Source organism: Tachysurus fulvidraco, chromosome 26 (assembly GCF_022655615.1).
Source record: "Tachysurus fulvidraco isolate hzauxx_2018 chromosome 26, HZAU_PFXX_2.0, whole genome shotgun sequence".
NCBI classification, from domain to species: domain Eukaryota; kingdom Metazoa; phylum Chordata; class Actinopteri; order Siluriformes; family Bagridae; genus Tachysurus; species Tachysurus fulvidraco.
In genome coordinates, this window is record NC_062543.1 from 694,520 (window position 1) to 717,019 (window position 22,500).

The 22,500-nt window shown below is 39.8% G+C and overlaps 1 protein-coding gene across 5 annotated transcripts in view; it reads left to right on the forward strand.

Annotated features, from left to right (window-relative positions):
- Positions 1–17,227, forward strand: part of gsx1 (GS homeobox 1) — a 28,980-nt gene extending 11,753 nt beyond the window's left edge. For 2 of the 5 annotated variants that reach the window (XM_027159418.2, XM_027159417.2), the window contains exons 3-5: positions 5,383–5,426; positions 14,017–15,047; positions 15,364–17,221. In XM_027159418.2, coding sequence (XP_027015219.1) covers positions 14,348–15,047; positions 15,364–15,704 — 1,041 coding nt within the window. In that variant the 5' untranslated portion in view covers positions 5,383–5,426; positions 14,017–14,347 and the 3' untranslated portion in view covers positions 15,705–17,221. Of the gene's footprint in view, positions 1–5,382; positions 5,427–12,399; positions 15,048–15,363 lie in introns of those variants that run through there. The other 3 variants (XM_047809629.1, XM_027159419.2, XM_027159422.2) reach the window with 3 other exon arrangements.
- Positions 17,228–22,500: the final 5,273 nt, after the last annotated feature.

The window sequence follows — 22,500 nt, forward strand, 5'->3', positions numbered from 1 at the left end:
TGTGTGTTTGTGTGTACTCGTGTGTGGGAGTGTGTGTTTAGAAGGGAGTAAAAATGCTGCCCTCTGACTATTTGACCTCGAAGAGCACCACTGTATAAGTAAAGCATACGTATATGTTCTTAATTCTGTCTGTGTACGCTGCAGACTATGTACTGTGTCTCGTAATAATGTCACCTTCAGCATCATCAGTCAGTGCTTCATCCAGGTCGGGGTGCTGGTGGATCTGTGGCCTTTTTACAGGAATACACCCTGGATAGAGCACCCATCCATCTCAGAACACCATGTACACACACACACACACACACACACACACACACACACACACACACACACACACACACACACACACACACACACACACATTCCCTTCCACCAGCCAGCTCTGTTCTATCATACGACAGGTACCAGCTGCTAAGCTTTTGGAACTGCTGCATAACACACTCAGAACAAAAAGTGGTATCTGTCCACTTCCACATACACAAGCTTACAGACACCCATGATGTGCGAGCGTCTCTTTGATTGGCAGTGGGACAGAGACTAAAGCCCCTCCGTCCCTCTTTTAGCTTCCCAATCACTGACGTCTGATATATCGCTAGGATCCACACTCACGATTTCCCGACGAGAGCGAACGCTAACGGCGACACTTTAACAAACGAACAGTTACATAAGCAGCAACTTGTTTAAACACGATCATAAAAAATAAATGTTTACAAAGTTTAAATGGAAATGTAAGGAGTAGATTTTAATACTCCTATAATTTATACATTTAATAATAATAATAATAATAATAATATATAATTATAATTATATAAAGATATAAATATATAATTGTATATAATATTTTAGACCCTGGCTGTCTTCCAACACCATCACTTCCTGTCTAACTCTTCTATATATGGTTTATTTTATTCCTGTTCATTGTGAAATCATTATTATTATCTGTAGTTTATCAGGAATAAAGTACTAAGTGTTAAATGCGTGACGTTAAAGTGGATCAGTTTATCATAGGTATTAAAAGGTAAATACAAAAGTTTTTTTTTGTATATGTTAATAGTCATCGGTGCACAATTGTGCTCAATAGTAGTAATTGTTAGTTGCGTGTGGTCTTTTAAACCATTTCTTTCTTCTTGTGGTCTCTGTTTTTTTTATTTTTTGGTCTTGGCATGGAAATGGCACCAGCAGGGCACTCAATTTGTTTATAAAAACCCAGCAGCTCTTGTTTTGTTAGACAGACTACAGAAATGTGACAGCAGACATTTGAGGTGGTTCAGACTGGGTTCGAATTATTAGCACAATCACACAGCTGAGGCGTTGCAAGCAGACTAGATTGAACTACTATAAGTGTTGTATCAGAAAGGTATATATATATATATATAGTTAGTTAGTTAGTTAGGGAAAGGAGGGGGAATTGGGATGCATCCTGCCGCGTGTCGTCCGTCTCAATAGAGCTGCATCTGCAGGAAGGCTGGGAGCCACCGTTAATGCCCAGTGACCCGTCCACAAAAACACACCCAACAAATTTTACACCCTGAGCACAGTGCCCTCAGCTGACTGACATCACACACACACACACACACACACACACACACACACACACACACACACAAAGACAGAGGGAAAGAAGCGAATGAGAATGGTCACCCTGGTCATTAGGATGGAGGGGGGGGGAGTCAGATGCAAGATTGAATGAGGAAGAAAGAAAAAAAAAAAGAAAATCAAACGCAAACTTAAACAAAAGGTAGCCCCAAAACACAAAGCACTCCATAGAGATTTGGGAAGAAAAGAGGATATTGGGTTATGAAAATGATTCAGGCCGCTTTTCTTGCACATGCAAATGCCCCCTTTTTCTCAGAGTTGGGGGGGATTTTTTATTCATCACCCTGTGTGTGTAGTTCTCACTGTGACAAACGCTGCCTTTCTTTCGTTTCGTGCCAGTACAGTCTCTCATGCCAAACTCGGCCCACTGCGCTGTTATGAAGCTAAAGGCTAATGTGGTTAGCGCTTCAGTCAGCTGCTCTGAATACAAATGGACTCATTAATCTTCATTAATTGTGACCTGAATGTCAACATCAAACAGCTGGAATCCCGGTGACTAAATGTTTAAATAAGTAGGAATAAATGTGTTATTGATGAAGTGCAAACACACAGAGTGCTTTATTATAGCTTACTGTGTGTGTGTGCGTGTGTGTGCGTGTGCGTGCGTGTGTGTGTGCATGTGTGTGCATGGGTGTGGGTGCGTGTGCGTGCGTGCGTGTGTGTGTGCATGTGCGTGCGTGTGTGTGTGCATGTGTGTGTGTGTGCATGTGTGTGCGTGTGTGTGCATGTGTTTGCGTCACGATCTTCCACAACAAAAAGCGGCTTTACAAAAACGATACAAAATTTGTTTTGATTTTGAGTTGAAAGTAAGAAAGATTGAGCTTCAACACTGGAGATAAAAATCCACTGCATATTGAAAGCAGATATGGAGTCAATTTGAGATCGGTATGGTACGAAAGAGAGAACAAATGAAGGACAGAGCAATGATGGTATGATGGACACATGCAGGCTAAGGAGACAGAATATAGGTGTGGTTACGGTTTTTCTGAACATTATTTAGTTCTTCATAGGGAGGTACGACAGACTGAAAGGAAGGAAGAATGGATGGAATAATTCAGGGATAAAATTAGGGAAAGATCTAATGTAATGAGGAAAGAAAGGATAGAGGGACGGACAGAAATATCAAAGAATTATAGATGGAGGAAAGAAGCACAAATGATACTAAAAAGAAAAGTTTCCATTAAGGAATGGAATAGAAAAGAAAGGGAATATAAGAAGATGAAGAAGAAGAAGAAGGAGAAATGTTTTTATTGCAGTGTTCCGTATTCGTTCAGTAAAAGTACAGAAACGTTCGCTGGTGATCATTTAACCAAAACTGAACAGAATTTATCTGGCGTCTGGCTGTGAGGAGCTCGTTTTACTCTGACTTTTCTTTTCTGAGTGAAATTGATTCATTAAAGCATCATGCATCAGACAGCAGGTGCTTCAGGACTTGTTCCCTTCATCCCTCCCTCTTCCTATCTACTGCTTCTCTCTCCTTTTTAACCCTGTCTCCGCCCCTCTCGGACGAGACTTGGACAGCAAAGATGTAGAACAGGACAATACGGAGATGTAGATAAAGGTAAAGAGAGAGACAGAGAGAGAGAGAGAGAGAGAGAGAGAGTAGGAGGAAAGAGGAAGGAGAAAAAAGAGTTAGTGCTCTGCCAGGCCAGCTCTCGGCTGTCAGTTTGTGTGTGAGTGTGTGTGTGTGTGTGTGTGTGTGTGTGTGTGTGTGTGTGTGTGTGTGTGTGTGTGTGTGTGTGAAAAGTTGGTGAAAATGTGCTCACATTCTTCCACTTTTGTTGTTAGGGAGTGTGTTAGGGAGTGAAAGAGGAACTGCTTGAGAATGGGTGAACAATAGCCGAGAGGAGCGACACTCTGAACAAACTTGTCAGTAGGGGTACGCTGAAGAGCGCCTCGCTCTAAACACTCTGTCACATTTGTGTACAAACCGCATGAAAGAGTTTGCTGACCTGCCCGTCTGCTTTTGGGAAAGTTCAAATGCCAAAACGGTGCCTTTTGTGTCAGAGAGAGTTCATTAAATTCATTAGTTTGACCCAGCGTTTTTTGAAAGACCAAAAAGTCCACTGAATTGGAAACTAACTTCCATAGAGGGAGGACAAACCCCTTTTGAGGAGAACGTCAAAGCTTTTTATGGCGAAATGGGGAGAAAAAGGGCGACTTCTCAATCGTTTCTGTACCATAACCAATGGATTCACATCAAAAGCCAATTCAAGATGCACAATATGATATTAAGCATTCTGAGGCTCATCTATCAGCTGGACACAGACTCACGAGTCCGGACGAGCTAATGAGCGCTCGGGGCTTTGGCTTTGAAGGTTATAAGTCAACTTCAGAGACGTTTGCTTTTGAGAATAGCTTGGACATTCTATCGCATGGACCGTAAAAGTTGCAGCTCTCCTGGAATCAGAGTGACCTTGGCTCAGGAACTAAAGTGAACACTTTTGTATTCAGATAGCTCAGTGTTCAGGCTTATTGCACTTATACCATAGACTCGAGTGTTTTCTGACAGTAGTGCGCGTTTATATTAATATACGATCTCATACGTTACATCGAGGGTAAAGCTGTAACTTTAAGCTGTATATGAAGTCGATCAGAGACGGTAAATAGCTTCGTAAGTGTCGCTGTACAAACAATCGTATTAGTAATAATACCTTGGCTTCTGTCCTGGCTTTGAGGCTGAAGCGATTCATTTCAGTATGTCAGCGTTCGGGTTTCACGTCTTTATGTTCCACATGGACTTCTCATATTTACTACAGACTACGACTGTAAACGGAACAAACAAGAACATTCGGTTCAATGACACGGAAAAAAACATCACAGGTTTCCATCAGACTTCTGAAAGCCATTAGTTTCTATAATAAATGTAATCACACATAAGGATTAAAGGAGATCAGGAACATTAGGACCGAGATGTTCTATTGAGCTTCACATCACTACATACATATTAAATCCCATCAGGCAGCAGTAGGCTGTCTCTTAATGCACCGTCTCACGGCTTGAGGATCCTTCATACGCTTTAAATTATAGATAGCGTTCGGTTACGAAAGTCTATTGTAGACGTAATAGTAAACGTTTGATCATTTTTAAATTAGCTAATGACTGACGTTAGCAAACTAGCTAGCTTTTTATCCCGACGCTGTAAACCCAGGACAGAAGCCTCGCGAACATCGACGTGACGATTCTCAAAAGCCTTCGCTATCAGAAATGTAACTGACAGCTTCTAAGTACTGCTTTGTGACTCCATTCCTAAATGAGTCTGCAGAATGGCGGATAGTCAGACCAGCTTTTAGAAGCGTTTAGGTCAATTCTGTACAGGGACCAGTTTCAGAAACAGCTGGTAAGAGACAATATTAAAAAAGATATTTGTCTATAAATAATGGAATGTGCTCGCTGTTGCCAGGTTAGGAAAATAAACACACAGCTTAAATTAGCAGCTAGAACCAGAGTTCCATCATATTGTGAAACTGTAGAGTTGTACTAAAATTCATGAGCTAAACGTTTCGTCTTCAGAGGTCATGAACCTGATAAACAGTGCTTTGAATCATAGTGATTGGGTCGATTTAAATGTAGCATGAAGCTAACACGGAACTAACCTTAATCATGGCACTGAAAGGTTTTGCAGCAGATTTGTAAACGCATCTATAAACATTATGTAACATGACGTTTTATAGACAGAACCTTCTTTGGAACCAAATGATAATATAAATGATTAGCTGAGCAAAGTGTGATTTAAAGGAAAGAAGAGAATGTAAATAAATAAGGCTTCATTCTGCTTTCTTTCAGACCTGTTGGTCGCGTCTGGAGCCGTAACACACATCATCTTTAATGTGAGTCCAAAAGCGTATTTCACACATCTAACTGACTGTTTTCCAAACTATAATCCAGTTACATTGAAGCTGTAAAGCACTTAAACCCTTTATACCCCCCCCCCCCCCCAGCACGCACACACACACACACAGACACACACACACTTGACGCTTAATACATCACCAGTCATGATGGCTGTAACAGTGTCATCTGCCGAGGCTGGTGGCTGCTCAGCGTATGAAAGATAATCAGCACCATTCAGTGTTCATTCTTATAAAAGAGGGGGAACCTGCAATCTGTGCTGTTGCCCCCGGGGTAGGATTAGGAGGGGGACCCATCGAAGGCCCCGGTCAAACTGCCGTGTCCGGCCCCAGTGGGACCTTAAATCCCGTTACACAACAGACCTTTCCATAGAGAGCGCACTTCAACCTGTCGCACTGCCATAGAGTCCTGAAGCCATGAATAATTTACACCATACGGAAACCATTGACTCCCAAAAGCGATGAACACAGAGCTCACTTAATTCCATTTTATTAACCGTGTGTGTGTGTGTGTGTGTGTGTGTGTGTGTGTGTGTGTGTGTGTGTGTGTGTGTGAGAGAGAGAGAGAGAGAGAGAGAGATGGACACAGAGACAGACAGAGAGACAGAAGCAGCTGCAACAGAGTCACAACAACAAAATACAGAGGCGTGAAAATAATGTGTCTTTTTCTTTTCTCTCTTTTCTCTGTTTCTCTGGCTGCTTTTCTGTTTTGTATATTTATCTCTCTCTCTCTCTCGCTCTCTCTCTCTCTCTCGCTCTCTCTCTCTCTCATATACACACATATTTTGTATTTATTTTTCTTTCTCTTTTTTAAATACATCCCTTGACTTCTACATGTTCAGACAAACAGAATGTAGCCCTGAAAAGAATTTAGACACAAATCTAAAAAAAAAAAAAAAAATAGAGAGACTGTTTCACCCAAAACAGATTGTTATGTTGAAATATCTAAAATATACTTATCTAAATAAGAGATATACTTAAACTTTAATTAGACAAAAAATATTATAAAGTATTCGGGCACTTAATTCCGCTTGTCACAGATAATCTTCGGTTAATGTGATAAACTACACCACGTTGTTACTCTGCTGTCGGACCGTAATTCACTTCATACGTCCGTATAAATTACAATACGTTTAAAAGACATCGTGTTTAAAATCTTCGTCCCTAAAGACGACAAATAAAATTCAGTCTTCCTTCTCCATGGTTGGATATTTTTAATAATATTTTGTAAGATGTAGGACTTCCACTGTAGAGCACAGGCCCAGAAAGACCACCAGCAGACCGAGCAGAATAACTGTGAGCGAAATCAAGAACACAATGACGAGAACTGCAGAAATGATTTCTTCAGACATCCAGAAGGTCCAGATACGATGTACTACAAACTATTCAGAACAGGATCGAGGAGCGTTGAAGTCCAGAGGAACAGAAAAGCAGCAGAAACCAATCATCTGCCTGAAGAATCAGAAATCACGGGAGAAATATGCGAAAGAACAGACAGAGTGACGTCAGCTGCTGCAAAACTGTCCTGACATCTGATGATTTCTAAATCCTTGGTAAAGGGTTTGTGTGGAGAAGAACCAAACTGCACCGAGGGCAGGAAGGTGTAACAAATCCTGGAGTGGTTGATGCCATCAGGATGAAACCTGCAAAAATCAGTGAAGATATGTTTCGAAGTGACAGAAGGACAGATGGACAGAATGATCATGGTCCAAGGAAAACAAAAATCTTCCTGAAAATTCCCAAAGGCCCAGACTGAATTTTCTACCGCTTATCCGAACTTCTCGGGTCACGGGGAGCCTGTGCCTATCTCAGGCATCATCGGGCATCGAGGCAGGATACACCCTGGACGGAGTGCCAACCCATCACAGGGCACACACACACTCTCATTCACTCACACACTCACACACTACGGACAATTTTCCAGAGATGCCAATCAACCTACCATGCATGTCTTTGGACCGGGGGAGGAAACCGGAGTACCCGGAGGAAACCCCCGAGGCACGGGGAGAACATGCAAACTCCACACACACAAGGTGGAGGTGGGAATCGAACCCCCAACCTAATAAAAAGTGAACTTGTGGTAACTTCTTAAACTAAATGCCACTCGGTTTGATGTTTGTTCGCAGTAATAAAATGCAGTACAAACAGTTGAATATAAACCTCTGAACTGTACTAAAGGTTTAGGGAAATTTACATAAGCCCCAGGACAACTCCATGGTTTACATCAGATAAAAGTAAAACCTACTGATTTTACATGAGACAAAATTAAACGCTCAGCATTTACCTGACCAGATCTTTCATCTTATCTTATCTTTTTTTTTCCTTCATTTTAATATTTTATCACTTTGTCCCACAGACAGCTGTGAAATATTCTGCCTCCTTTGAGAGGATGTGAGCTCAGTCACGTCATGGTGCCACACCTAAACGTCATCGTTCCAAAGAAAACTGATTTGTATCTTTGCTTTACCATCACCTCCGACTCTTCACTCTCAAATTACCTCCGAATTTACATCCTGCTTATTAATAGAATGTAAATAGAATGTAAAGTGTCTACATTTCCATTTTCGTTTACACTTGCTTTTCAGACACTCTGATAGCAGCTGCTGAAACAATTATAGGTGATAATAATAATAATAATAATAATAATAATAATAATAACAATAATAACAATAATAATATCAACAACAATAATAATAATGACACCAACAATAATAATAACAATACCAACAACAGCAATACGAATAATAACAACAACAACAACAATAATAATAATAATAATAATAATTAGAATAATAATAATAATAATAATAATAATAATGCATTTTAAAGTGTTACTACAACACCATGGAAAAAACAACAAAATAAAATAAATAAATAAATAAATGTGTTGCTATGTTATTTATTTATTTATTTATTCATTCATCTATCTATCTATCTATCTATCTATCTATCTATCTATCTATCTATCTATCTATCTATCTATCTATTTATTTGCGTATTTAATAAAGTGTGCATGCTTCACGGTGCTAAACTTAAAAATATATATTTTTCTGATAAATACAAACATTTAAATATAAACCTTTTTTAATTTAAAGTTAAATTACAAAATACTTTTACTTTTTTGCTTTATTTCAAACTACATTTTTTTTATTATTATTTTTTTTTTTTGGTCAATTATGGCTTCATTTTAAACATTTTTTGGTGTAAATAATGAACACATTGGATTTCCTCTCACATGGTGTTGATGTATGGTGGTGAATGTGAGCTCTTGTGCTCTTTTGCCGAACTGATTCTTGGCACTGTTTTTTCCAAATGACTTACAAATGAGGCGAATTGCATTCCAGGCACAGAGCAGAACAGAGACACGTCTCAAACACATTCACGCTTTCTGACTCCAGTGGAAGGACATTAGGTGCTAGAATGTAAATTAAGATTTGAATCTGAAATCCCATCTTTCATCACACCTCAGATTTAATCCCAAAGTTTCTGTGTTTTTTTTTTTACTCATTGTCTAAAATGACTTCAAATTTACAAATCTACAACTAGCTATTAAAGCGTTCACAGTGCGTCTGTTATTAGGACTCTGAAATTCATTCAAAATTCACTTCATGGTGCAACAAATTGGAAAAAAAAACATTCAATTTAATTCGATTTATTTGGATTGTGCTTTTAACAATTGTCTTGTAACAGCTTTACAGATGTATAGAAACAGACAGAAATAAACAAACAAACAAACAAATAAATAAATAAAGTTTAAAATTAATTTACGATTTTTCTCTAATATCTATCCCTAATGATCAAGGCTGAGGTGATGGTGGTGAGGAAAATCTCCCTAAGATTTCCCCAAGGAAGAAACCTTGAGAGGAACCAGACTCAGAAGTGAACCTCATCCTCATTTGTGTGACACTGGACAGGAAATAATGTCAATGTAAATAATATAAATGTTAATAATGTCATTTCTACAACAGTTTGTAGTTACTTATGACTCAGCACAAACTCTGAGTTCACCACAGACCCAACACCTTCCTGATAAAGACCAGACCATACAGCTGACTGACACAACATTGGGTCAGTGCATGACTCCATCAACAACAACCCCATGAGTGACTGACTGACTATGTAGAGCAATCCTCCAGAAGGGTGACCACGAGACTCCAACCAGGGGTAGAACTTCAGGATGAATGAAGTAGCTCCGTAAGAACAGGAGATCGGTCTAGAGAGATACACACCTATCATCTGGCTCAGTGGATTCCTTTTCCCTCCATCTTGACTCCATTTTCTTGTTTATTCAGTCTGAACTGATTATGAGTTCAGAGCTGAGTTGCATTTTTAGTGACCTTATAACTTCTCTACAATTGTATATGACTAGTACACACACACACACACACACACACACACACACACACACACACACACACACACACACACTTTTCACTTCCACAGGCATACTCTCAGTATACTCTATTCTTCATCCTCTCTCTGTTTGTCTCTCTCTCTCTCTCTCTCTCTCTCTCTCTCTCTCTCTCTCTATTTCTTTATGTGTCTCTCTGAGTGCAGAAGCATCTGAACCTTTGACTGGATGTTTCTTCCGTCTCAGTAAATCTGTTGTGTTTGACTTGTCCTCTAGAGGGCAGAGTGTCCCTGGTCCTTGCCAAGGTCAAAGCTATTTGTTGGCCTCCAGTGGAGAGAACAAATGAGGATGAGCTTCCTGGAGCTCTTTCAACCTCACACTCTCTTTCACGGATATTCTCTCTCTCTCTCTCACTCTCTCTCTCTCTCTCTCTCTCTCGCTCTGTGTGTGTGTGTGTGAGTGTGTGTGTGTGTGTGTGTGTGTGTGTGTGTTTTCATATTTCTCTCTTTCCCTAAATTCAGTATTGTTATTCAGTTATAAAGCTGTAATATACACAGTATAGTAAAGGGCTATATCAGTGCTCTGAGTGCTGCAGCCTGAAATGAACCGTTGTCCTTTTTGCTCACCCAGATTCAGTCCCCACTGATCACCTCTAACTTTCTATCTTCTATCATCTCTCACTGTTAGTCTCTCTCTCTCTCTCTCTCTCTCTTTCTCTCTCTCTACTTCTCCATGTATTTCAGTCCTTCAGCTCTCTGGTTATATCTTTTGCTTTCCTTCTCTCTCTTTCTCTCTCTCTCTCTCTCTCTCTCTCTCTCACTCTGTACCTGCTTGCTGCTTGTTTAAGGGTTTAATTGCTTCTAATCTGTCAGCTAAAGACCTGCTATTACATGACGCAGCAAAGTTGCGACCAAATTATACCCTTTTATGAGTGGAGTGGTGATTCCCCGTGTGCTGATGGACAGAGGGATGGGTGGATGGGTGGATGGGTGGATGGATGGACGCTCAGATATAGCTGGGGTTCTCTGGTCATTTTGAGTGAATAAAGCAAATGGCTGTAGCGTGTCTCGCAGTCCATTACCTGCTCAAGGCTCGGTTCGGAACTCAATGAGCCATTAGCACATAGCGGTTCTCGGTTCTGCGCTGAAAAGCATCGTGTGCAAAATGAGAGAACGCCTGTGGCCCTAATTGCCAGGGCTGTCAGACAGGTGTGTGTGTGTGCATGCGTTTGTGCGTGTCTGTGTGTGTGTGTGTGTGTGTGTGTGTGTGTGTGTGTGTGTGTATGTGTGTGTGTGTGTTTGTGTGTGTGTGTGTGTGTGTGTGTGTGTGTGTTTGAGTGCTCGTGTGCGTGCGCATGCTACTGTTTCCCCAATATTTTTTAGTTTAGTGTGTCTCTAGCTTCATCAGCTCATTAACACACAGGTGTTACCATGTGTGTGAAAGTATGTGATTGTGTGTGAAAGTGTGTGTGTGTTTGTTAACGTGCTTGTGAGTGTGTGATCATCTCTTCTTCCCAAAACCTCTTTTCTGCATATTAGAGTTAATTATAGATACACAGATGAATTGATTTGCTGAATTAATTGATGAATGGACAGACAGACAGACAGACAGACAGACAGACAGACAGACAGACATCTAGCATCGAGAAACACTGTCACACAAACGTAGTGATGAGGGGCAGTGTAGTGACACAGTGCTGTGATTTTGGCCTGAGCTCATTGTGTGTGTGTGTGTGTGTGTGTGTGTGTGTGTGTGTGTGTGTGTGTGTGTGTGTGTGTGTGTGTGTGTGTGTGTGTGTGTGTGTGTGAACACATTCAATGCCATTACTGAAGCTTGAGCTGCTAAAGCATGTTAACAGCACGCATCTCTCCACTCTAAATATTTTCCACCACTTTCCTGTCATTTCAGCCGAACAGGAAGTGGGAAGTGGACCTGCAGGTCTGCGTTTCTCGTCCTTATCCATTTTAACTTCACATTGTTCTCGAATGATTTTTTTTTTTTTGTACATTGATAAAATCAACATGTTCAGGGTCTGAAGTTTGTTGCTGTAGTTTTTATGAATAATGGAAGTTTACATCTACCAGTTTAGCATCTTACATACTCATTATTATCACATTCTCATCTGGTAGCTCCAGGGCAAAGTAAGAAGAAGCAAACTTCAGACACTGAACACATCCTGGCTGATTGACGTCTAAGGGTGAAAGGGGACATTGTGGACATTTAATTTTTGGCCGGACTGTTCTGTTAAGGTGTCGAGGATTCATGGCTTACATCAGCACTGAAGCATGACCACTGAGGCGAAAGGCGTAAAGGACGCTGGTCAGTCGGCCGTTTATTCCACACGGTTTCCTCACTTTTACTTATCAAACCAAGCAACTCACTTCCAAATGATTTATTCATCCACAGCTATAAAATATCTATGATTACATTATGGGGTTTATCAAAATAAAGTCTCCTTTTGAAATTAGCTTATTTTTTTTATTAGTTAGTTTATGTATTTATTTTAAGTGTTACTATCAGCTTAGTCAGTCTGTTGAAATTTTACCTCCTGACAAAGTTATACATTCCAAAAATAAATAAATAAATAAATAAATAAATCTGTTATGATGTATTATGTAGATGTTCCATCCAATGATCACAGAATTCACAATTAATTGGGAATCTTTTTTTTTCTTTCTATTAATTTTACATAAATGAATGAAGTAAATCCAGATCAAATCGATCGAGGTTCATTACACAATCCTTTACGAACGATCCTGTCTCATTTATTTTATATGAATCGACTTCCTGCTGCATAACTCGATCTAAATATCTGTGTAATACGGATCAGGAATTTCATTTTTCATTCATATTTAAGTGTCAAGTGTAAACTGTTGATAAAGTTTTCCTGAAAGTTTTATCAGCTGGATGGTTTGTGGGCGTGTTTGAGAAACGTCCCTCTTAATGTCTCTTTCTCTATTTTTCTCCCTCTTCCTTATGGATGTCTTGTTTGTTGGCAATAAACAGAAAGAAAATGTTCCTATTGCTTAATTGAATTAGAGCAAGGCAGGCTGGTGTGTGTGTGTGTGTGTGTGTGTGTGTGTGTGTGTGTTTAGTGCAGGGGGAGGGGGTGGGGTGTTCGGTCCCTTTGTGTGTGTCCGTCCTGTGCTGTCACACACTTTAATGCGAGCCTCTTTTCTCTGGCATTCACAACTCCCTACAATGACATTCAATTCAATCCGGAGGCAGTGAAAACCTGGTTATTTTTATATATTCTTTCCTGGGGCCGGTGGGGGCCCGCACACACGAATTAAACACCACGGTTTAACCGCACGGCCTCACACATCCATGCGGTGTTGAGAAGAAACGACACCACACTCGTCCGGTTCTCATCAATTTATATTCAGACACATGAGGAAGAACCGCAGTGTTCTCTGGGTCACAACTTTTTATACAATTTGCTTAAATCGAAATTTCATTTAGTGTTTATAAACAAAGTTCTTACAGTATATTAGGACCTAACTAATTAATCACAGAATAAAATCCACAGTGTCATATTAACACAAGTTAATCTTGTTAAGATTTTATAGAGTTATTAGCTCTCATTATATTATAAAAACCTCTACACACAGGATGGAGTTCAACTTTGAGACCTAGAGCTTTATTGTGTTTGTTCTCCTGGAAGAACCCTGGGGTTCTATATAGAAACCCTGAGAACTGAAGGTTTCATTTAACTGAGACCACGTAGAAGCCTTTAACCAGACAGAACCGACTTTATCTTACGGTGTATTTGATTGGATAATTCAGCTAAATGTTAATTCAGTTTAGACAATAATCTGACAAGAGTGTGTGTTCTACACAGTGTTAATTTTGTAGACTCTACAACTAGTGTGAACAGTGTGTTAATTTAGCTCTATAACATTTTAACACGACAGGTGTTAATTCAAGTATTGATGTTTTAGATGAGCATGATGATGTTTTGGTTTTATTTAATAAAACCTGTTGAGTATGGACATTATTCTAGACTCAAAAACAAGTTGTATTAATAACAAATATTGGATCTTTGTCCGAGCCCCAATACCGTTGTACAAATTTCTATAAGTCGTCTGATATTTGAATATTTTTGATTGCTTTCATTAAATCTATTTTAAGAGTCAGTGCTGGTTGTTAAAGTGATGTTTATTTGAAACGGGACATTGTGAGTGATCTGAGTAAGTCTTTGTGTTTGTATTGCTGCAGGTGCATCTGGGTGAGAACCTCCACTGCGTCTCCCTTTAGACTTCCCACAAATAAGCTCATGGCCAGGTGAATGCATCTGAAATTAAAAGAGCAATAGTATCCATGCGATCAATGGGTGGGGTGAAAATAATAAAGTTTAAAATGACACTAAAAGAGTAATAGTAGGCTGTAAAAAAAAGAGGCGGACTTTAAAAAAAAAACAAAAAACAAAAACAAAACAAAAAAAGGGGCGGTGCCGCGTCTCGCGGTGTGGGTGGGGCTGACAAGAATGGACTACATTATGCAGTTCATTTAGTTAACAAGTGAAATAATAGGGAAGCGTGCAGTGTGAATGCTCAGAGAAAAGGCACAAAACCCTATTGAGAGAGAGAGAGAGAGAGAGAGAGAGAGAGAGAGAGAGAGAGAGAGAGAGAGAGAGATATGCGTGGTCTGGAACTTATTTAAGAACCTCAGTGTTTCTCTGCTGCATCACTCTGCTGTCCATCACCGGAGAGACTGGGGACCTTTTTTTTTGGAAACTTTCTGCATTCATCCGCGTGCAGAATCAAACTTTTTTGGAGATCTTTTTTTTTATTCTAAAGAAGTTTTAGAAGATAATAAAAAGAAGATGCCTCGATCGTTTCTTGTGGACTCGTTGATATTGCGTGAGGCCAACGATAAAGGCAACGAGAACAATCCGCCGCCGCCGTTACTGCCGTACACGGTGCACCCGTCACACGCGCTCCACGGGCTGACGGCGGCGGCAGCTGCATCGTGCCACGCGCGCAAAGCCGGACTGCTGTGCTTCTGTCCGTTGTGCATGGCGGCCGCGGCGTCGCAGCAGCTTCACCCTGCTCCCCCGGCGCTCCCACTGCTTAAGGCGGCGGCCGCGGCAGCCTCGTTCCCGGCGGCTTTCGGCTCTCAGTGCTGCCCATCCGCGCTCTCGCGGCAGCACTCGCCCTCCAGCGGCGTGCACGTGAACCACGGCGCTGGACTTTACCAGAGCGCGTACCAGGTCGCGGACCCGCGGCAGTTCCACTGCATGTCGCTCGGTGAGTACGCGTTTATATAGTTTATATCAATTAACAGTGAGCCTGATTGTTTAATGAATCAAATTTAAATAAATTCATAAAGAATTGATTATGTACCAAAATGTAGTTAACAAGTAAATGACACAAGTTTGTACAGAACCCTATAACTTGGGGTTTCTATTCCAGGACACCTCATGTTAGAACCCTTAAGTAACATAAAACCACCAAGCAACAGAAGAACCCTGTAGTATTTTTAATGCCATCTACCGTCTTAAGGAACCATTTCAATAACTGTCTTTCTCCATATTTATTTTTTTTATTTTTTATTTTTTTACAGAAAGCAGCAACAGCCAACTCCAAAGCAGCAAGCGCATGCGCACAGCATTCACCAGCACGCAGCTTCTGGAGCTTGAACGTGAGTTCACTTCAAACATGTACCTGTCCAGACTGCGGCGCATCGAGATTGCCACCTACCTGAACTTGTCAGAGAAACAGGTGAAGATCTGGTTCCAAAACCGACGTGTCAAGCATAAGAAAGAAGGCAAGGGAGGTTCCCACAGAACGGGTTCTCTGCACTGCAAGTGTTCATCTGCGAGGTGCTCTGAGGAGGAAGATGACACCCCAATGTCACCTTCATCATCAGGAAAGGAGGACGCTGATCTCTCTGTTAGCCCATGAACTCTCAGTAAACATTCATACAGGGCTTGCTCCATAGCATACCACCTGCAGAGTTACTAATTAGCTCTTTGATTAGCCAAATCAGGTGCTTTGGGGTTTGGAGCTCAACTTGGAGCTGGCGTGTGCCAGGGTAGTGCTCCAAAAACAAGAATCCTTAGCATGTCTGAAAATATAGTCAGATAGTGTAGCCTTGTCTGGATGAACTTAGCTTTCAGAAATAAAAAGAATTCCCTTAATATGGTGTGGTACAAATGACACCTGTACCTGTACCTTATCTTGTCACTGGTGTAGTACCATCACAGGTATATCCTTTGTATCTTTCACCTGCCACTGTGCATATGGTGTACCGTATAGAGTAAAACGATGAACGTACATCAGTGGTCCTTAAGGATCATTTTCACACCTTGAAATGATTGATGGCACCATGACAGTGACAAGGAAAAGTACACTCTGGTTCCTTTAGGCTATTTCTGAGTGTAGCTGATAGTGGGCTTCTCTTCGCTTCTATACGACATTATTTTGATCAAATTGTGGACGATTTATTTGGAAGATCATGTACAACATTTTAACATTCTCCTTAGGTTCGTAACGATGTTTCTGATGCACTGAGGCACATTTTGCTTGCTAGCTATTGTATGGCATCAGATATAAATAGTTTAGTTGTGACTAGCTGAGGAAAAAAGTTCAAATCATCACATTTGAGTGATTGACATTCATCCAGAAAGAGATAAAAGCCCACTATATCACTTCACTGACTCAGACTTCTTGTAAATTTCCTGTACTGACTGACTCAAAGTAATCTGACTCAAATTGACACTATTTTTTTGTTCAACTTTATTGTTTTAAATTCCTAAGTGCCAAAAGATTCTTAAAACTTTCTGAATTAAGTGAGAAGCTACGTATGGGTTTTACCTCACAGATGTTGTGGCTAAAATGACCAAAACCCTCCCAAACTTAGCAAAAGCTGGCTAGTAGTTTTTATAGCCATTATGCTAATTTTCTCTTTGCCTTCGGGAAGAGAAGTAGTTAAATATCATATTTCCCTGAATATAAATAGAAAAGTGACTGTATGTGTGTAGTAAACAAAATCTGTACATAAGAGGAAAAAAGAGGTTTATATAAATTAGGGGATCGCTCGAGTGATTCCATTAAAATGCTGTATATAACTGTATACATGTTGTATGATGTTGTATGATTGTAGTTCATTTTTTACTTTAAAAAACACTGTTCATTCTTATGTATGTCCAGAAAGTTTGGATTTCTGTATATACTCCAAAATAGAAGTTAGTCTGTCATTATTCCTTTCTTTTATCTTTTTATTTTGTAAATTCATATCAGTGGAGATGTTTGAGTGAAGGCTGAACGTTTCTCCATCTTCCTCTCAGCATCTCACCAGCTCTAATTGTATGTTTGGTGTCATGAGAATATTTATTTATTTAAAATGATATCGCTGAAAATAAAGAATATTTCTTTCTAGTGATATATTGTGTGTGTCAGTTAAAAAAAAAAACATTCTCCCTACACATGAAGTTACACCTCAGTAAAATATATTAATAGTAGAAAATACCACAATAAAGAGCACCAATCTGTATGTAAATAAATAGTAATACAAAAAAAATAATAGAATTCTTTGGGGGGATAAACCAATAATTGACATCCGAGATAATATATATATAGTTATTTATTATATCCTATTATATCATTATATCTATTTGCTTGTCTGTCTAGATGCAGCAGGTGTAGCTGCAATAGTTGTTCAAGACCCAGCTTTCTCTATCATTATATTCCTTTTCCAATTTCTGTCTCATTCTCATGTTTCTCTAGATTTTAATTTCCCTGTCTGATGTAGCTACGTTTTTTATTAGAATAAAATTTGTCCAAATATGTGAGGCGATTGCACGATTATATGCACTGTTATGTGGGTGAAAATACAGTTTCACTTCATGCGCCTCATCCAAGTCCATTTTCTTGTTGTTGGTGCATGTCCACTTGCTCAACAGACGCGCGCGCACGCACGTACGCACACACACACACACACACACACACACACACACACACACACACACACACACACACACACACACCACACACACGAGTTTGATATATCAGTATATTAGTTTAGATAGATCTTGTCATTTATGTGTAATTTCATTCCCAAATATATCTGGCGTATTTAACACTAAACGGTAATGAGACACGTCAAATTGCGCGCAGAAATATTTTCTGTTTTTACATTTACGCACCAAAATCCATGTGGTTTATTCCTGAAATCCGTATAGCGCGCACGCGCGTGTGTGTGTAAAATATTTTCTAGTTTTTGTTTTTCCAGCAGTGAATGTGGAGGTGCAACTGTGAAGTTCTCTCCAAAGACAAAGCTTCAGTTGCAGAGACGCGCGTGTGGCGCGCACACGACCTGCTTTTAAAAAGTCTTTAACGCCACATGCAGAGGTAAAGACACACACACACACACACACACACACACACACACACACACACACACACACACACACACACACACACACACACACACAGAGAGAGAGAGAGAGAGAGAGAGAGAGAGAGAGAGAGAGAGAGAGAGAGAGAGAGAGAGAGAGAGTAATAATGTACAGAACACAGAATGTCGATTTTTTTAATAGAACAAAATTGCTTTAATACAGGTACATGAGACTTTAGCAACTTTTTAAAACCATAAGTCATTTTAAAGGGCTAAAAATTACCATAGAATAACTTTAGATCATGATATTGTGAGTGAATTTATAGTAGTTAAAAAGTGCAACCAGATACTCAAACACTTATGCTCGAAAACAGACGGATATTTGCGCGCTCCGAGTTTAGTTTCGTTTAAAAGCGATAAAATCAGAGTCAAGTGTTTGCAGTGAAGAGGATGGAGGTCAGGCGAGCCTTAAGTGTCTTATAGCATCTCTATACACTCTCTATAACTCGTCAACAACACGCACGCGGATAACAATCGGCATCCAGCACTCTCGGGTACACGAGAATATTTAGGCAGGCTTTTTTTTCATCCTCGGTGGCTTTATTTTTTTCCCCAGGGACGCAGGATAATCCCCCTCCCTGTAAAACCGCACAGTTTATTAATGCATGGGGACGATCATAATGCGCAAATGAATAAAATATACTAGTCAATGGGACAGATTAATCGATGTTGATATTTAAATTTATTTAAAAGGATTGCAGCGCGCGCTTTGGTGAGGTCCTGTATTCAATCCTCTGACTTATTATTTTGTTCGAAAAAACCCAAACAATTACAGTACGATGAATGTGCTTTACCTCATATATCACTTTAAATGTGATGGAATGAGATTGAGGAAAAAATGTTGTCAATTGGAAATGCAAGTAATTTACGTGTCCACACTTATTTAACATAAACGTGACGCCTGCGTGCTTCGTGAATCCAAAATGTTTTGATTTTGGAGACGCTGGATTTTATAAGCAAAACGCACCCAATCTTTTTTGCTATAAGAAATGATCCAAACTTAAATGTAATATTCCGTAATTTAACAATACTTAATTTACAGTAGAATGTTTAAATGGATTCTAACTGTTTATTAAATGTTGCGCGCGCGCGTTTGGGATTGCCATGTAAACAAGTGGGTTCCCAAAAAATGCGCCGCGTTTAGTTCGCAGCGAACCCTCTGTTCATTATATAGCGTTAAAACTTTATTTAATTTATTGAAATGGGATTTAAACGGTATTTACTCCTCTGGCAATTTATCATCAGCCTTCGGTGACAACAATGAGCCCACTGAGGACGTTTAGGAGCTAAATTATTCCAGTTATTGTGCCTTTGGCCATGCTGGGGCCGCTCTTGTAAACTCTCCTTTAATTCTTCACTTAAACATTTTTAACCAAACTCCAATATTTGCATTTGTTAAGATATGGGATTAGACCATTTTGTTAATTGCACTATTGAGTCCCGTTTTGCTCCGTGCGTCCTTTTATCCCTTCAGCAGCCCCCGACTCGGCTATGCGCTCTGCAAAGGGAACGGGCGGGAGGGAGAGCTTAATATAAGCCTGCTGCTCAAAATGCTCAATTTATTTATTCTTAATTTTGTGCCGATCAATTCATTGAAGGCAAAAGAAGGGGGCTACAGTGTAGTTTCTAAGAGAAGAAAGACGAATTGTTGACGTGACCCTCGAGTCAACAGGGCTCCCATCTAGCAGACTCGGCCCTCGCCTTTCTTTCCAACTAAATTTTTCATTTACGGCTTTTCTTAGACTCGTCTCTTATCTATCGGATTTAAAAGAGCAGCTTGTAACAAATCAGTCTGCCCGATTTACAAGAGCATTAAAAGGAAAGAAAAGAAAAGAGGCAGGGCCCGTCAGTACCTGAGTCTGGTAGACGGTGCAGCTGATGCGATGGGGTTTTGAAAATGGCGCACGAAACAAAATACTTGAATCCTGGCAAAAAAAGGAGCCTTTGTACGTTTCTTTAGAAATCAAGCAATTCTGCATGACAAAGGACAATTAATAAGCCGTCTTTTCACGACCAGCAGCTGGTTTCCCCGTCAAGGAAAGTAAGTTGGGGGAGAGAAAAAAAAATAATTCAGGCTGAATGCGCGCAAAAAGGCCCCTTTGCGCGCGGAGCAGCTACCCAAGGTGACCCATTTGGCACAGTTAAAATAAGCAGGCCGAGGCAAAAGCGAGGGAACTGTCAAAAACATTTAAGCTGGAATATCTTGAAATTGCAAATCCCTTTATGTGGAGGGACGCCGTCCATGTGGGTTGGACGCACAATGGAGGTGGTTGAAGTTGGAGAGGCTTTTTGGAGACGCACACGTGGCCTCTCAATGAGAGCCGCCTGCACCTCGCGTGGCAGCTCACACTACACATTTCAGACATGCTTTAAACTAAATGTTTTTTACATTTTAACAAAAACGTAAACTTTTCTTTAAAAAAGTTTTTTTTATTTAAATAATTTTCAAAGATAGTAATGTAACGGAAAGTGAGATGAGGGCTTTGCTTGACCCTGTTTACAATTTAAACAAGACACAAATATAAACTTTATTCTTTTAAAAAGCTCAAATGAAAATGAAATAATAGATGCTAAAATTGAACTCTATACTTTTAACTTTACCTAATTAAAAGGTTAAGAATATAAATGTTCGTTGCCGCTGTGATGTACTTGGGAGTTCACATGCATAAAAATCCAATATATTTGCAGCTATGCTGACAGCCTCTCATTTTAAGACAAGACTTTTCCTTAGTGTGTGTGTGTGTGTGTGTGTGTGTGTGTGTGTGTGTGTGTGTGTGTGTGTGTGTGTGTGTGTGTGTGTGTGTGTGTGTGTTTAATAAGTTCATTAGTGTGTGTTTGTAGTTCTTAAACAGACATCATGGATGCTTATTAACCTTTAGAATATCTCCTTTCCCATCATGCATAACGACTCTTAATGTTAAAATAATATCATTTTATATTTGAGATTTAAAGCCTGTAACGTGTTTCAAGTTCATGGAGAATTGTTTTTTTAATTCCACACCAGAGAGCGTCACGCATTTCAGGACAAGCGCTAATAAGTGGCTGAAAGTGGGAGCGAAATGCGCAGCTTGTGAGGTGGGTTTTGTAGTAATAAACAGGATTTTGTCACGGATTGGCCGAATTGCTTTCTAAGCCCGTCTTTTAGCGGTGGGAAACCTGTTAAAGACTGCCGTTTCGCCGCTGTTTAATACGATCCCCTTTCCATCTCAGTAATTTGGGTGTGGAAAAGCGAAGCCCCTTTTCAGCGCTGATTGTGGAGACGCATCCAGTCAGGAAATCCATCCCGACAGGGTGGAGGCATCGATCATGACCTTGTCCAGAACAGTGCATTTCTACCCCCAGATACTGCGCCACCCCGACAACACTCCAGCACTGCTGTGGTTTTACTCAGGTTTACACCCAAAAACATAAGCAGATTTACATGCTCAGTGTGGTGTGATGATCTAATACCTTTCTAACCGTGCAGGCATTTGCATAAAACTTACCAAGTATAAACTGTTATATACTGTTATAAAGATGGTAAACTATACCATGACTCAGTGCATGTTTACCTCTGTATCATTAGTATAATAACCTGCAACATACCGGTTTAAATGATCATAAACCTTCCGTGATAAAAGGTGGTGTAGGTGTAGATTTACAGTGTGGAAAACCCAGGATCACATTATTCATACACATCACAAATTATTTACAGGTTTGTGTTTTAACATGGATGGATTAGAAGGTCTCCAGAACATGCATTTGAATAAGTATCAATCTTTACTAAATTGCACAGTAACACAAATATTCAGGTTTAAATAAACTGTTGTAAATAACTAGTTTACCGAGTTGTTCATGGTTTGATTACATAACGTGTAAATGTTGATGTTTAACCTGGTATAATTATTTATACTGCCACAAGACTGTGTAGGTTTATCCTGGTTTAGTCATCCATTACATTTGCATATAATGTCACATGACAGTTGTGATTAAACTGATTACATCCTGCAGACTATATAAATAACTGGGTGTAATTATTCTGGCTGCAGTTTCATGCAGAATTAAACCTGTATAATTAGTGTATAAAATGCCACAGATATTCAGGCTCAGTTTGGCTTTGGTATAATTATACAATGTAATAAGAATATACAGTAACCTGGAATAATTATGCAGAAAAGCAACATCACGAATCTACACGTATGAGATCTTGTGAGTGCTGATGCTGAAACGTGCACGTGACACAGGCATGCAGGTAGCCAGGTTTTATTATACAATACCAAAATACATGCTGATGCTGATATACCTGAGTAACATAAATCTGCA